The 16,908-nt window shown below is 39.8% G+C and overlaps 1 protein-coding gene across 4 annotated transcripts in view; it reads right to left on the reverse strand.

The window, feature by feature from the left end:
* Window positions 1-16,908, reverse strand: part of LOC130088982 (utrophin-like) — a 46,323-nt gene that overhangs the window by 18,921 nt on the left and 10,494 nt on the right. For 3 of the 4 annotated variants that reach the window (XM_056256035.1, XM_056256039.1, XM_056256037.1), the window contains 5 exons: window positions 10,998-11,260; window positions 4,288-4,366; window positions 3,410-3,470; window positions 2,525-2,586; window positions 2,260-2,334 (listed from right to left, as the gene is read on the reverse strand). In XM_056256035.1, the coding sequence (XP_056112010.1) occupies window positions 2,260-2,334; window positions 2,525-2,586; window positions 3,410-3,470; window positions 4,288-4,366; window positions 10,998-11,260 (540 nt within the window). The remainder of the gene's footprint in view (window positions 1-2,259; window positions 2,335-2,524; window positions 2,587-3,409; window positions 3,471-4,287; window positions 4,367-10,997; window positions 11,261-16,908) is intronic. The other variant, XM_056256036.1, reaches the window with a different exon arrangement.

Here is a 16,908-nt window from a genome sequence, read left to right on the forward strand (position 1 = left end):
AAATTTGGGTCAAATATGGAAAAACCCAACCGTTGGGTTAAATTTTACATTACATTTTTAACCCAACGGTTGGGTTTGTCCATATTTGTCCCAAATTTGCAGTAGCACCTCATTGCAGTACACGAGATCCAGGGGGCGGAGTTGGATCCAGATCTAAGGGGTGGAGATGGGTAGGATTGGGGGTGGGGTTAGGGATCAGGGGGTGGAGTTGGATCTGGATCAAACTCCTCCCCCTGGATTTCGTGTTCTGCAGTGAGGACCATCTCCAAATTTGCCCAGCATTTTTTAGAGTGAGCCAGAGGTTATGGCACCATGAAATATGCCACCCCATGCTTGCTATTATTTCAGTAGTATTTTTTCTAGCCTCATAGTGAATGCAACTGAATAACAACTTTAGGCTACTAAAGTCAAGCAGTAGTGATCTCAGCATGTGGAGAGAAGAAAGAGGGAAGAGGGGGTGAAAGGAAGGAAATGTAGATAAAGACAGTACAGATGTGTGATAGACTTAGTGTGATAATGTCTGTCAGAGAGTTTGAAGTCTGCCCAGATGAAGAATATAAGAGTGCAAACGAACTGGTAGTTCCACGAGTCTTTTATAGTTGTTTCCTTTCAGTTAAGCACACTCTTCACATATGCTACATGTCAAAGAGCGAATGTTAACAGGGAAAAGAAAACACTCTGAAACACGCTACAAATCAAAGTGGAAGTAAACACATGATAATAAAACAGCAGTCAGCGATAGAGCGATCATCTTCCTCTTTACGCGAGTATTCTCACTCTCACTTACTGTGCGTGCGCGCTAACATAAAAACAGCAATAACGTATGCCATAGAAGTCATCTTAAAGGCATATCAACATTCATGTCATGAACACTACTTAACACTAGGTGGCCGTTACACTAGGATGAGGAGGATGCCAATGTTGAAGAGAGAGTGTTAAAGGGATAGTTCACTTTGAAATAAATTTTTGGCATGTTTTAGCTTACCTCAAGAGCATCCAAGATGTAGGTGTCTTTGTTTCCGCAGTAGTTTCAATTTTGATATTTTTAGGTCAAACCGTTTTTGTCTGTCAGTCATTTAATGCAGGTCTATGGTCACCACCTCAAAGAGCACGCACAGAGAAGTCCAAATTAAACATGATTTAATGACTCGTAAATGTAAGTACACATTGATGGCCTAAGACACGAAACGAGTTTTTACCTCTTGTAAACACAGCCACGTTCAAGTGATCTGAGGGCGCCGGCGCTTCGGTCTGCGCAAGCGCCAGAAAGCGCCGGAAGTGATCTCTCGCGCGGTTGCGAAAAATTCAACGTTGTCTGTTGATATATTGAAATCGTCTTCCATTGCGATTTCCTGTATCTAAATATGTTTAGATCTTCACAGTGAAAGGTAACACTTCCGAAATCTCTGTGTAAACAATGAGTGACGTACACGCGCGAGAGATCACTTCCGGCGCTTGCGCAGACCGAAGCGCCCGCGCCCTCAGATCACTTGGACGTGGCTGTGGTTACAAGAGGTAAAAACGATATAAATACTGTTCGTTTTCTCACACAAACCGCTCGTTAGGCCATCAATGTGTACTTACATTTACGAGTCATTAAATCATGTTTAATTTGGACTTCTCTTTGCATGCTCTTTGAGGTGGTGACAATAGACCTGCATTATATGACTGACAGACAAAAACGGTTTGACCTAAAAATATCAAAATTGAAACTACTGCGGAAACAAAGACACCTACATCTTGGATGCCCTTGAGGTAAGCTAAAACATACCAAAAATTAATTTCAAAGTGAACTATCCCTTTAATGCTAGTGTCCGGAAAAGTCCTTTTTTTTCTCAGAGAGTAGCCCTTCTCTGAGTCCAGACTTGGCTTCAGCCTTGCATTATCAGCCGGTTGCTTGCTGGCTCTAATGCTTTCAAAAATCCTACTGCAATTTGAAGATCAAAGACTCATACAGTAGTTAGTGTACCGTAAACGTCCTAGTGCCTGACAAAATTAGCAGAGAGAGATCAAGATTTCATGTTTAAAATGGTCTTTGTCTTTTGCTGTAATCTGTTTTTTTCCCCTTTGTATTTCTTCCAGTCATTTCGAGTGTGCAGTGAAGAGGGAAGTTCACACTGACAGAGATTTGCAATGCAGTGATAAATGTCCCAGAAAATATGGTATTGCAATGGTTCAAAATCCCCCACAGAAGTACCGTGATTTTGTTAGTGAAGTAATAAGTATAAGACGTAAATGATAAGGTATCGTATCACTCACAGCAGAGGGCCTTCTGTAGCCTGCGGCTCTTCATAGCTGTGCGGTAAGCGGAGAAACGCACATGACTCAGATCAGCTGCACAGAGCGTAAAACATTAGGGTGAATTAGGAAAGTTCACTAGAAAAGTTTTATTTTCAAACAAACACTGAGCAATATATCATGTGAGAAATCTGCATACTGAACATTTTGTACTTGTATAAAGTAGTGAACTACACAGAGAGAATGACAGAACACTTGACATTGATTGACAGGTTAAAGGACAAACCCATTGACTGAAATAGTTGGGTCATCTTTGGATGATCCCACGAGGTGGTCTGCTGCTCATGACTGAAACATAATTAATCATCAACATCAATTCCCTGGTTTGGATTCTGTCAAATGGAAGCATGAAAATGATATAAAGATTTGGAATGTTTTTCTCACACGTATTTGAAGGAGATCACATTAATTTAATCAATCATTTGTTAATGAACACTATGTGGAATTATTAGTAACACTACCGTTCAAAGGTTTGGGGTCAGTAAGATTTTTTTAAATACTTTTATTCAGCAAGGATGCTTGAAAAGTGACAGAAATCGTTTGTCACATAATAAATGCCTTTACTATTTCAAATAAATTTGTATTCATCAAGAATCGTTAAAAAACGGTTTCCTCAAAAATATAAAGCAGCACAACTGTCTTCAACATTGATAATAATAAGAAATGTTTCTTGAGCAGCAAATCAGCATATTAGAATGATTTCTGAAGGATCATGTGACACTGAAGACTGGAGTAATGATGCTGAAAATTCAGCTTTGCATCAAATTACATTTTAAAATACATTCAAATAGAAAACCATTTTTTAAACTGCAATAAAATTTCACAAAATTAATGTTTTTACTGTAGTCTCCAGTATGCAGCCTTGGTGAGCATAGGAGACTTCTTAAAAAAAAAAAAAAAAAAAAAAAAAAATTTCATACAGAACCCAAACCTTTCAATGGTAAGTATTTGGGAGACCTATGGTTAATGTAATATATTTTAGCAAGGGTGACTGTGCAACTGGGTTTAAATGTGTGGAACTTTATTCTGATGCAAAACTGAACACATGGGAAATCACATGAAATGCATCAAGTGTCATAGCGGAGATGAGAATGTATGAAGCAAAACTCACTTGATATAATAAGGGACGCCATTATGAAAAACAGCTCTCTGCCACGGGAACTGAACGGAAACTGGTTGGGGAGACAAGGTTTCAAAGATAATATCATGACACTTGAATAACTTTCAAACAATACAGTTTTGTATAAAAAAAAAAAAAAGAAATAGTATTTGAGACAAATTGGGGTTTCCCTACTTTTTGACCAATTTTATGGCTTGTTCAGCAGTTGGTTCAAGCTGACTTGATACGGATTGATAAAGGGGGAATTATGAATTCCTTTTTTTTAGGAATGTGTTCCAAAAGACCAATTTCTAGCCAGTGAAATACTTCAGAGTTGAGTAAACTATAATGTAAACTACCATTCAAATGTTTTAGGTCAGCAAAATTTTTGTTTATGTTTTTGAAAGAAGTTTCTTATGCTCACCAAGGCTGCATTTAAAAAAATCAGAAATAGAGTAAAACAGTATATTGTGAAATAATAATACATTTTTAAATAATTTATTCCTGTGATGCAAATTTTCAGCACCATTGCTCCAGTCTTCAGTGTCACATGATCCTTAAAAAATCATTCTAATATCTTATTAATTATCAATGTTGAAAACAGCTATGCTGCTTAAAATTTTTGTGGAAACGGTGATACAAATTTTTTTTTCAGGATTCTTTGAGGAATAGAAAGTACAAAAGAACAGCCTTAATGTAAAAATCTTCTGATCAGTTTAATGTATGCTTACTGATTTGAAGTCTGACTGACCCCAAACTTTTGAATGGTAGTGTACAGTAAGTTTCCCGGGCCTGAAAATAAAAAATTTTAATACATTTTTAAATAAATCCAAATCCATGATTATGGGAATGCTGAAAAATGTTTAAAAAAAACATTCCGCACAACTTACCAGACAAGAAGTCATGGGACAAATGTCTCCTATCCGTTTGAGAGCATTGCAACTGCCGTTGCTGATTACCCGTAGTCCCCTGATAAGATTTTGAAAAAAGAAAAATTGTCTCAAACAATCAAGATTGAATGATTTTGACTACAACAGATGGCAAGATAAAAAATTATGCCTAACATCTTACTGTGCTGTCAGACCATAATGCACTGAAATAGACCTCCCCAAGACCCCAACCGAGACATAATAGTAGCTAAGATCAGAGGGAAATTACAGAGCTTTAAAGGCTTTTCATCCAAAGAGAAGACTAAGCAGGGGGCAGTCTGGAGAAAAATAAAGACATTGTTCTGGGAATATGAGAAAGAAGTGTCTGGTACTTCACTTCTGAAATGACCAGATGCTCATTATCCAACATCCTTATCTTCAAGAGCCTGTGGAGACACATCTCTGCCAAAATATAATGAGTGTCCTTTTCATCATATGTGAAGCCACAATGCCACATCCCAAAAGCACAAATGGTGCAACTCTTTCAGTTATAATATAACTATTACATCAAATCCCAAGATGCTCACTTGGGGTGACAAATATTGTTGTTTGAGCTCCAAAAATGAGTTAGCTAGCAGCTGTCTGACTGTGGTTTGATGGGGAGCATTGGTGAAGCAAGGCCCAAGAGTGTCATTGGGTGGGTAGCAGATTAATTATCTATGTTCTCCAGCTTCCCAGGTCGATATGGAAGGTCAATATTTCTGCCCACAGGATCCTCAAAACAACATGATTGTCACACACTCGTCAAGCCTCGGGATAAAGGGAGCAATCAAAAACAAACTGGGCTCTGCGTGTTCTGAGTGATCCTAAAGCGAGATTAAAAATAATCAATTCTTCAAGGTCAATGCTGGGGTTTGAATGCATCTTATGAACAGGTCAGTGAAGGATGCCAGCCAGCTTAAATTGGCATATTTATAACTATTATGTGGGCTAGTAAAAAATATTATAAACCCGAAGACTAAAATAATCCAAAAGCAATGTATTAGCAATGCAACGACTGAGACAAATCAGACACAATTATTTGTTATATTTAACAAATAATCCTTAACGGCGTTTTCACATATAGTTCGTTTTAAAAGAACCAAATTCAGTTCACTTAAAGTCAACCAAAAAGCCAACCAGCCGAAAGTGACCTCAGTCCTTTTGGTGTTCACAATATAGTGGACTCAAAAGAGAACCCGGTTTCTTTTTTGATCCTCTTCTGCATTGAAGTGATCTCAGACCCTTTCTTGTTCACACCACAACCTCAAAAGAACTCAGATCCCAGATTTCTGTGCATTTTGCATGTGCACACTTCCACCTTCGACAACATCTGTCAGACAAGCACAAGCGCTTGCACCCAAAATTTCATCCAGGTTGTCGTAGAAGGGACAGGAATCCTTAATTTCAGCCGACTCCCCGCTTCAACGTAGTCACGGGTGCTCATGTACTTCTGTCCTTTTTTTCTTTTTCTTTTTTACTTTTATGTGGCATTGTAACGCTGTTCTTCTGTTATAGGGGTCCGGGTATGGCAAATAATATCATATCACGATTTTACGATTTTCATAATCACGATTCATGATTTCATCACGATTCTTTTCATGTTGTTTTTACTATTTTGCAAGTGACTGAGCATTATACAGCCACACTTATGTCCCTATTTAAAAACTAAGCCTTGCAAGGTAACAAAATATAACAGAAAAATGAAAGACCATGTAGGCTATAGTGGGCGAAGATAAAAATCTTTATTTCATTATTTTATCTTTGTTATTGAAAATAAGAACAAAGCTGCACATTACAAATACAAAAAAACTCTACAAACGAAATAAACAGTGCTTTATTTTTTCAGCCACAGTAGGTGTGGCCTTTATAACAGCACCATTCAAATACGAAATTGAATACACCCATGTAAAAAATAAAATGCTAGACTTCACTGTAAAAATTTTACATTGATTCTTATTTAAGCTACTGAAGTTTTTCAGTGAAGATCAGTGAGTGATTTTCTCTTTTGTTGTTTTAATTAAGAACTAGTGGCAGCATGTGTATTATTTGGCTGCTGCCACTTTAAGAGCTCACGCACCACGGATAAAGACACGCATCCGTTTATATTCCAACTGTCTACTTTTACTTTAGACAGAACCGACTGTGTTTATGTTTTTTTTGTGTGTGTGTGTGTGTATTAGACAGTTTAAGCCCAACAAGATGCGAAAGATAACTTAGCTCAGTAGCCTACTCACGCGCTGCAAGCTTCTAGAGTGCGCGTACTCCGTGTGTACGAGCTCAGAACAGCACGCGAATTAAATGTTATGCAACATTATGTTATGCATTTATTTACGCATGCAAATTATACACGTTCATGACTGTGAATAACTGCAGTGTCACGTGAGCTTAACTCTACCGCTGCGTTAACATGTGAAGTCAATGTATTTCGGGTTGTACAGTATGTTGGGACGGAGGTGCCAGAACTGCATAGAATAGTCTACACAGTAGAACGATAGTACGATATTTCTTCAAAAGCAGTACTTATGTTGAAACGAAATGCAAAGTGGACCAGGACCTCATCGCTTTCACATATCACAAAGAAATCGAACCACAAACAGACCCACAAAAGAACCGTATTCAGACCACCCTCTGAGGTGGTCTGAGTATGGTTCGCTTTTTGGTCCCTTTAGGGGGGTCTGAGATCACTTGGTTTGTTCACATATACACACTGAATTGCTCCGAGAGCGTTTGGAGGGTTCAAACGAACCAGGTGTGAAAACACCCTTAACTCACTCTGGGATCTACGGACCCATCCCCTAACTGGGGCAAGAAGGGCCTTAGTTACCATGACTCCTAACTGATAAGGTTTATTGCTCTAAAAAATTTAGTCACATGGAAAAAGCAGAGGCCATAGAAAAGACCCACAGCCCTTAAAACAGACTTTCCTGCATTAATTTATAGACAAACTGATCTATAAATGAACATGCACCCCAGGACACTGTGTGAATAATTTACTGTCTTGTGTAATGTTGTTTGATACTATTATGTCTATGATACTATGTATTTTATGATAGGTCCAATGGTCAATGTAACCTCAATTATACCATGTTTGGTCTCTATAAATTGGTACTTTGAAGATCAACATGATTGTGTATATGATATATCACAGTCAGTAATTCATACTGTAACATTCATTTGTTCGTTGTGTCAAGTTGCAGTTTGTTTGAAATTACAAACCTGTTCACCCGAAGGAACACTCGACGAGGTGCTATTAGAAGACATCCTGTCATAGCTTTTTGGTATCATAACGGCTACCGTAGATACAACACGCATTTAAAAAACCTAGGTGCTGGAGAGCACAATTCGTTTGAATGCAAAATACAATTTCACCGCTAGATGGGAGAAAATCCTACACATTGTCCCTTTAACGCAGAAGAAATCGACTGAGAAAAAATCCTTCTTCAGGAACTTTCACTGCAAAGGTCATGCAAGTATACATTTAATGAGGTGCTCTGAAAATAATAAGCTGATGGTTCTTTTCATAGTTAAATTGATATTTTTTTCCATTCCATTCCATTCCAATCCTAAATGGATTCCATTTCCTGCTTCCGGATTCATTCTGCCACTTACCGTTTTACCCATGTATGTGTGATTGTGTGTATGTGAGTTTAGATTAGTTATGTTTATAATTTAGTTAATAAAACTTGTGCGCAATACATGTTTGCTTCTGATTCTCTGCTTGCAACAAGGTTTATTTTACGATTTACATTTTGACTACAGGCTCTTAGTAATACTGTACAGTAAAAAAGACATTTCCCTCCCCCCGGAAATGAACATTTCTTAGAATTAATAAACAATTAACACTGAGTGTTCACGGGACAAACCGGTTAATTGATTGTACTATTGATTTTAATACATTAAATTAATTCTATTAACTGATCCAAATATTCATAATTAATTATTACAAGTTATGATTGATTATTAATATTTATTTTGAGCTAATTTGCAACAGCAATGTGGCATGGTCTGAAGGCAAGTTCCGCATGTATAAAACTCAACCTGATCTGACCTGGCAAGATAGTTCAATCAAACAGATGCATGTACTCACATAACAGGTCTTGTAAACTTATTTATTGAAATGCCCTTCTAATGCCAAATCTGTGCCAGACTTCCGCCTTATTCCATTCAAGGCTAAACTTACATCAAATATTTCATATTTGGTCATCACATGAGACATGAGGGATAGCTACCTGTGACATAGTCAAGTATATAATAGAGTTCTGAGGATATGGAGGTCAAACTGGAATAAACCGAAGACCAGACAGTGAACGTGCTGACATCTGTAGTACAAGAGTACATTTTCCCCCTTCTCTCAATAAACACTGATAGTAATATTTAATATTTAATACTCTCAAATAGACGCATACCACATACCTAATCCTAAATAAAAGACACCTTGCATATTAAATCATGCCATAAAAAAATAATAACAGAGTTTATAATAAAGAGTTCCAAATAAAGACTGATAAGAAAGATTTACAAATTCTGACTTATATCAAAATGTGATAATTTTATGTTATGGTAAATAACCATAAAGTTGGTCAATAATATAAATCACCACTGTTTTGCCTGTTTTTAGAACAAATTTAATCTAGAATTGTATAGGCTTAAATTGAAATCATGTATAAAACATTTTGGAACGATTTTGAAATTTGGAATAGAAAAAGTATAGGCTATCGGTTTTAGAACGAACTATATTTATGTCCTTAATATTTAAAATAAAAAATAATCCTGAAGCATTTATTAATCTTAGTTAATGTTACTGTCACCGGTTGTTGCAGAAGAAGGCACGAAGATGAAGAATAAGTTCCAACACAAAGTTTAATAATACTATTCTATCAGGTAGGCGAACAGGCATTAGCTACTTAAGGGTCACTCCACCCATTTCAACATTAATCTTTATTGAAAGTGGGTTATATATGTAGTCGAAATGTAAAAGAAATTTTGAATTTGGTGCCCTCTTGACCAAGAAAAGACAGAAAATAACTTTAGGGTGCATTTGTATGTAAGACAACAACTCCCACAATGCACCACATTGCACAGCTCCGCAAGCCACTCCCACTAATCCAGAACAGCGCAAACAGAGAAATCACTCTTCCGTTCCGTCTACAAGACTTGCTGCCAAAAGAGTTTGAAATTCATTTCACACAAAATGTCTAGTTAGTTGGCTGTGGCGGACAGGACGAGGGACGTGAGAGGACGGCGCGAGTGATAATGAATGACACCTGTGAGACGCAGCGGTCTCATATCTCTCACGGAGGAGCGGAAGCACAAAAGGAACAGGCCTGATTTTATGTTTTGTTTCTGTTGTGTGTGGCCAGCTGGCTTATACTTTTGTTTTGTATTTGTTTATTTTACTATTAAAATGTTTAAATGTTCGCCGGTTCCCGCCTCCTCCTTCCCACGACAACGAACCCCGTTACATTGGCAAACTCATTAGTGAATTACTCCTCGTTTGTATTTCTTTCTATATGGTGAATTATTGCATGATACCTGGATGTTCAGTCAGAACATATGCGGTGCGACACTAGGATGGTTCACATCACAACACAAACGTCCGTGTGCTCGTCTGATTCAGAGATTTCGTCCAGGAGAAATTGCTATCGTTGAAATTCTCTGCAGCAGACGGACTCTATCTGTGTCCGTCGCGCACAGCGAGAGCACAGGCACCAGCAGTCCGCCCAGCCCGGGCTCCTCGTCCGCCTCCTGTTCCTCCATCAGGCTCAGCTGCTCTTCACTAAATTGCGGCTCGTAAAGATAGCCACGAACAGCGGATTCGAGCAGCAGAATTTCAAAATCCTCTACTTCCATATCATGTTTAGTTTCTTCCATATCATGTTTAGTTTCTTCCGTCATTGTCATAACTTCCTATCTCCACAGCGCTTGTTAGCTTAGCTTATAAACAAGATGGCTGATATTGATTTCAGTATCTACAAGTGAAGTCCCACCCACTGATCTGTGATAGCTCTGTTAGCGCATTAGGTCCAACCCCCTATGGGCGGGTTTGAACTAGTGCTTGTAATCTTTACAGAAATCCCCCCCTCTTCCACTTCCTCCTACAATGACGTAAAATGACGATTTTTGCGTCATTGTAGGAGGAAGTGAAAAAGGTAAATAGCGGATTTCTCTCCTCTCAGGGGAAAATGAGAGAGTGTTTCACGACCATTCAATAGTATGACTGGGTTTCTAACAATGGAAAGCTTAATGCAAATGGGTGGAGTGTTCCTTTAAGCTAACTTAACTGAAGTAGTGAATACAAACGAGGAAATTAATCATACGCAGCTGATACAAAGACTTTCATAATGACTGAAACCCTGACAACCAAGGAGTGGCGGGAAAATGAACCAAGGGAGACAGAAACTAATGAATGCAAACTAAAAGTCCATGATAACTAAAGAAACTGAACATAACTGTGACAGTTACTTTCAACAATTACTAATACATTGTTAAAATCAAAAGTTGTATCTGTCAATGTTATTTAATGGACATGATCTGACGATAGTATTTTAGTAGTAATGTTAACAAAGATTAATAAACACTCTAACAAATGAATTGATCATTTTCAGTTAATTTTATTTATTGCATTTACTAGCATCAGCTAATGGGGCCTTATTGTACACGAATACTGTAATTGATCTATTTGAACTCACAATATTTTCCTCGTTCTCCAGCACACAGTTGACCACGCTGTGTTCCTCAGAGTGCCAGTTTTCATTCTCCATCTCAAGATGGCAGAGCTCCAGTTGGTTCATGGCATCCTGGAGGTCCTGAAGTTTCCCCAGAGCCCAGTCAACCTGGTGCTGCCAGCTGGCGGCCTGAGCACTGAACCGCTCCCAGTGCTGCTGAACCTCAAAGGCCTGATCCTGAACCGCTTGAGCCAGCTGACGAATCTTCTCTTCCTGTGCTGTCTCTGCTGGAAGTCAAAATCAGCTTTCAGTCAAATGACCTCAAACGAGATGGTCTTTGTCATCATTTAGAGTGATTATTTCTCCCACCGTAAGAATATCAATGTTTTGCGATCTGTGGGTAAAGACTTTCTGCATACTGCTATTAAACTGAGGTATATGAATATGTGGCGTCCTTAACATTATTACAGTGACACTCGAGCCACTTAAAAGTAATTTAAGCTAGAATTAGCGCTGTAGCGCAAACACATCGCTGTCACATTTGTATTGCATGGAACTGCAATCTGATGTAAACAAACACTCTATGCTCACTCTCTTATAGCTTTGGAAAGTCTGATTCATCCTAACCGGTCCTCTCTCTTATATGTAACTTTGTGAAGTCCGATTTAGTCTACTGAGTCGGTTCGTCCTAACTGGTCCACTCATATAGCTCTGAAAACTCAGATCTAGTCTAGTGAATCAGTTTGTCCTAATCGGTCCACTCTCTGCTTTGGAAAGTTCGATTCTTTCCAGGAAATCAGTTTGTTCGAATGGTTCTTGTAAACATTTTGGTTACTAACGTAACCTTGGTCCCCTGGGATAATGGAAACGTTCCCTTTTCATATGGTTCACACGCATTGCATCAGTTGCTAACGCTTTGGGGAACCTAATCCAATAGTGCCGTGTTACGAGCAGAGAACGGAAGACCCGTCAAGGTTAAGGGCCCTTGACAGGCTTTCATCGACCAACACTAGGGTGTGGATACCTGGAGGCAAAGCAAGAATTTGCCAATATAGTTCGGCTCGGGCCTACGAGGCCAGAGCCATAGAATATAGAACAGGTATAGTGTAGTTTAATTATGGTTAAAACTTATGTTGTCATCTTGCTTTTATCCACTATTAGCACAAGCCTGTTGTATCGGACCCCGTCCAAATGATGGCCAAAACTTTATACTGATTAGTTTTTTTAAGTTTATTGTATATCACACAAAAGATGAAGCGTCTTATTGACCCTCGTTCACAAAGCAGTACAAAATGATTCATTCAGACATAAACAAATTTAGGTATATGGGGGCGCATTCCCTTCAAAAATAAAATCCACTGCGTCAGCGGCTCTGATGTTGGGAGTACATGAAGACTGTTAAGTTCACTCTTACATCCAAAACATGGCGGAGAAAATGGACAGTGTATAGCTCGCTCAGAGCAGGGTCTATGCTAATATGGCAGAGTCCGTCAGCAGTTTTGGGTGGTCTTATTCAAATAGCTAGCTATCTATGTAGAAACCAGCTGCAAATTAAAACAGCTCACTGGATGACAGTTTCAGACTCAGGCAGACCATAAAAAAACTGGCTGTGTTTTCTTTTCAGCTTTTCTGAGCTGGCAGACATACCAGAAACCTAACTAAATGCAAAAAAAGCTAAATATATACAGTATATATATTAAAGTAAAATTTTCATCTGATATCTCCTTTAAGCAGACAAGATCCAAGCTCCATCTACTTCCAAGCTATAGATCCTGGCAAAGATGCGAGGACCAGCCGGCCGTCACGCAGATGTCACCAATGGACACTCCACTTGGCCACACCCAGGAGGAGGCCATTCCCCTAGTGGAGTGGGCCCTCACTCCAAAAGGACATAGCAAGCCCAAGGAAGTGTAGGCGAGCATTATTGTGTCCACCATCCATCGGGATAGTCTTTGGTTCGTAACCGACAGCCCCTTAGCGCGATGTCTGAAGAAAAAAAGCTGCTCTGATTGCCAGAATTGGCTAGAGGGTTCAACATATACTCCGAGGGACCGGACTAGGCAAAGTAGGTGTAAGAACTGCTCATCTTTCGAAGCGGGGAGAGCAAAGAGAGTGCCCTATGACCTGTGCCCTGAACGGAGTAGAGCATACCTTAGGCACACAGCCATGCCTCTGCCTAAGGACAACCTTACAGTCGTTTGGCCCAAACTCAAGGCACGATGCGCTCACAGAGAGTTCCTGCAGGTTGCCAACTCGCTTGATCAATCAGGTCGGGAGGTGGCGCTACTCTAGCTGTAGCGACAAGCAGCAGGTGTGTTTGTTTGACTGCGTTTTGTTTGTCAGAAGTGCTTTAAGTTTCCTGTTTTGATTCGCTGTTTGATGAAAATGGACTAGATACTATTGTTCATTCAAGCAGTCGCCATGGAGATATACTACGCTGTCATCTTATGGACTTTATGGATTTACTATGTCCAAGGCGAACGCAGCCAGCAACGTGAGCCGGTAAGGACATATTCTCGAGAATGTTTGATGCGATGGGACAATCCGTGTATGGGAAATATATATTTGGACCCGCTTGTATCTGAAGACATTCTAGCTGAGATCTCTAGGCGTAGGTCTCCTGGAAATGATCGCAAATACTCTCGCAAAGAGAGGAAGCGAGGAAGGAGAGGTGGCGTCCGACTTCGGTTAAAACGACAAAAAATACGCCGTATTCCACTCCCTTCAATAATACTCGCAAATGCTCAGTCGCTCAGAAACAAGATTGATGAGCTTCAAGCAAACTCGAACTATTTACAGGAATACAGGAACGCCTGTATTATGGCCTTCAGTGAGACGTGGCTGTCGTCTAAAGACACCGACACGGATTTATCGATCAGCGGCTTTGGGGCGCCAATTAGGTTGGATAGAGACGCAGAAATCACAGGGAAATCTCAGGGTGGTGGTGTGTGTGTATACATAAACCAGCGGTGGTGCAGCAACATCACCGTCAGGGAAAAGATATGCACTCCTGACATCGAACTGCTTTCCATCTCTGTTCGCCCGTTCTATCTCCCGAGAGAATTTCCCCAGATATTTGTGACTGTAATATATATTCACCCCAAAGCAAACACACAAACTGCTGCCGATATCATTCGCAAAGTGACTCAAAGACTTCAATCTCTTTCCCCGGATGCCCCGTGTCTGCTTATGGGGGATTTTAATAACTGCAAACTGAGTAAAACCCTCAACTTGTATCAATACGTCACATGTCCAACTAGGAAAAATAAGACTTTGGACAAGTGCTATGGTTCAATTAAGGAGGCTTATAAGGCCTTCCCTCTGGCTCCCATAGGATCCTCAGACCACTGTACTATCAATCTCACCCCGGTGTACAGACCTATGCTTAAAAGGGGGGAAGTTAAAACTAGAGAGATTGAGATCTGGGAGGATGAGTCTGTTCTGAAATTACAAGGTTGTTTTGATTGCACCGATTGGTCTGTCTTCATTAACTCTGTTTCGGATATTGATGAGCTTGTTGATGCTGTATGTTGTTATATTTCTTTCTGTGTGGATTCTATTATTCCCAAAAAGCATGTCAAAGTGTATGCAAATAATAAGCCATGGGTCACTAGCTCACTGAAACAAGTGTTAATGAAAAAACATAGGGCTTTTCATAAGGGGGATGAGCGTGAAATTAGGGAGGCAACTAAGGAGGTCAGAGCAGAAACAAAGAAGGCTAAATTGCAATATAAAAATAAGATAGAGGAAAGACTGGGCAGTAACAACTTAAAGGTAGCATGGGATGGTGTGAAAACAATGATAGGCTTGCAAAAAACACATAATAAACCAGTCCAATTGCCAATGTATAAAAATGATAGCGAGTTAGCTGAAGCGCTGAACACCTTTTTTTCACGTTTTGATATTCATGACTTCTCGGACAAACTACAGAAAATAACTGAGGAACAGGCTCAGGTAGAATCTATACCTTTCTCAATTACAAAGGAGGAGGTTAGGTCTGTATTTAAGAGAATTAAGGTAAATAAGAGTCCAGGACCAGATGGAATTACTGGGAGATTATTGAAGTGTTGTTCAGAGCAACTCTGTGGGGTGTTTGCTGACATTTTTGAGATGTCCCGGGAACAGGGAAGGGTCCCAATGGCTTGGAAGGAGTCTATTATTGTTCCAGTGGCAAAGGGCAACTCTGCAGGCACATTAAATGACTTCAGACCAGTGGCATTGACTTCACTGGTCATGAAGTCATTTGAAAGGATAGTAAAGCGGCTTCTGCTGTTCAGGGTGGGTGGGGCCCTGGACCCCGGGCAATTTGCATATAGGGCTAGCAGAGGGGTAGAGGATGCCCAGATTACACTTTTAAATCTCCTTTACAGTCATTTAGAGGGTCCTGGTACACATGCCAGGCTATTGTTTTTAGATTTTTCTTCTGCTTTTAATACTATCCAGCCACATGTTTTAGTCAGTAAATTATTATCAGAATTTAATATTGAGAGTAATCTTGTGAGCTGGATTATGGATTTTTTAACAAATAGAACACAGCGAGTTAAGGTGAATGGTTGTCTTTCTGAAAGGCGTTTCTCTTCCACTGGCTCTCCGCAGGGTTGTGTACTTTCACCTCTACTATACATTCTCTACACTAACGATTGTAGGAGCCATTATAGCAATAGACACATCCTGAAATATGCTGATGATACAGTTATTGTCAGTTTACTGCAGAAACATGAATCTCAGCATGGGCCAGTGGTTGAAGAGTTTGTCAGTTGGTGCGACAGGTCTTTTCTCCAGCTTAACACCTCTAAAACCAAGGATATGCTCATAGATTTTAGGAGAAAACAACTTGGTTCTCCTCTACCCACCTATATAAAAGGAATCAGCATAGAGGTGGTAGAGCAGTATAAATATCTGGGTACTGTGATAGACAGTAAACTCAAATTTGATATAAACACAGAGATGATCTGCAAAAAGGGACAACAACGATTGTACTTCCTAAGGAAGCTTAACTCTTTTAATGTTGATAAGGTTATCATGTCTTTATTTTATAAATCTTTTATTGAATCTGTCCTTACTTTTGCTTTTATTGCCTGGTATGGGGGCATCAGCCTGAGGGAGAAAAATAACCTCAGCCATATTGTGAAGGTGGCTGGTAAGTTAATAGGCTGTCCACAGGTTTCCTTGACAAATATTTATGAGAGGCAGGTTATGAGGAAAGCAGATGCCATATTGGACTGTGTAAATCACCCCCTTCATTGTTCTTTTGAGGTCCTCCCCTCAGGTCGGAGATTTAGAGTCCCTTGTTTTAAGTCCAATAGGACAAAGAACTCCTTTATACCAAATGCAATTAGGTTGCTAAATTTGCACAATTCTTTGACCTAGATGAGTAGTAGTGTATAAGTTTTTAATTAGTAGTTTGTGTTGCTTAATTGTATGTGTATGTGGTGTTACCTGTATGTTTACCTGGCTGCAAGACAAGTTTCCCTTAGGGGACAATAAACTGAAACTGAACTGAAACTGAACTGAACTGATCTCCTGCTAAAGCCAGCAGGAGGGCAGTCTTAAGCAAAAGGGGCTGCAGCGTGGCCGTCTGTAGCAGCTCAAAGAGTTTTGGAGAGCCAAGAGGACTATGAACAGGTCCCCAGGTCGGAATCATGTGGGGGCGAGGCGGATTCAGCCTTCTAGCCTCCTTAAGGGAATTTCACTATTAAGCTGTTCCTTCCAACCGACTGGCCAGCGATAGGGGTGGGGTATGTTACAATAGTTACCACATATACTTTGAACATGGATGGGGTGCGTCCCTCATCCAGCAACTCCTGCAGGAAGGACAAGTTTTATGCAACAAGATATCACAAGATAAAGGGTCTACGCTCCGGGCTGAACACCAGGCGGATAAGACAGACCACAAGGACGATTGGAAGGTGGTCCGGCTGTAGCGGACCAGAAA

Source organism: Rhinichthys klamathensis, unplaced genomic scaffold (assembly GCF_029890125.1).
Source record: "Rhinichthys klamathensis goyatoka isolate OS25496 unplaced genomic scaffold, OSU_Roscu_1.1 h1tg000123l_1, whole genome shotgun sequence".
Lineage (NCBI taxonomy): Eukaryota > Metazoa > Chordata > Actinopteri > Cypriniformes > Leuciscidae > Rhinichthys > Rhinichthys klamathensis.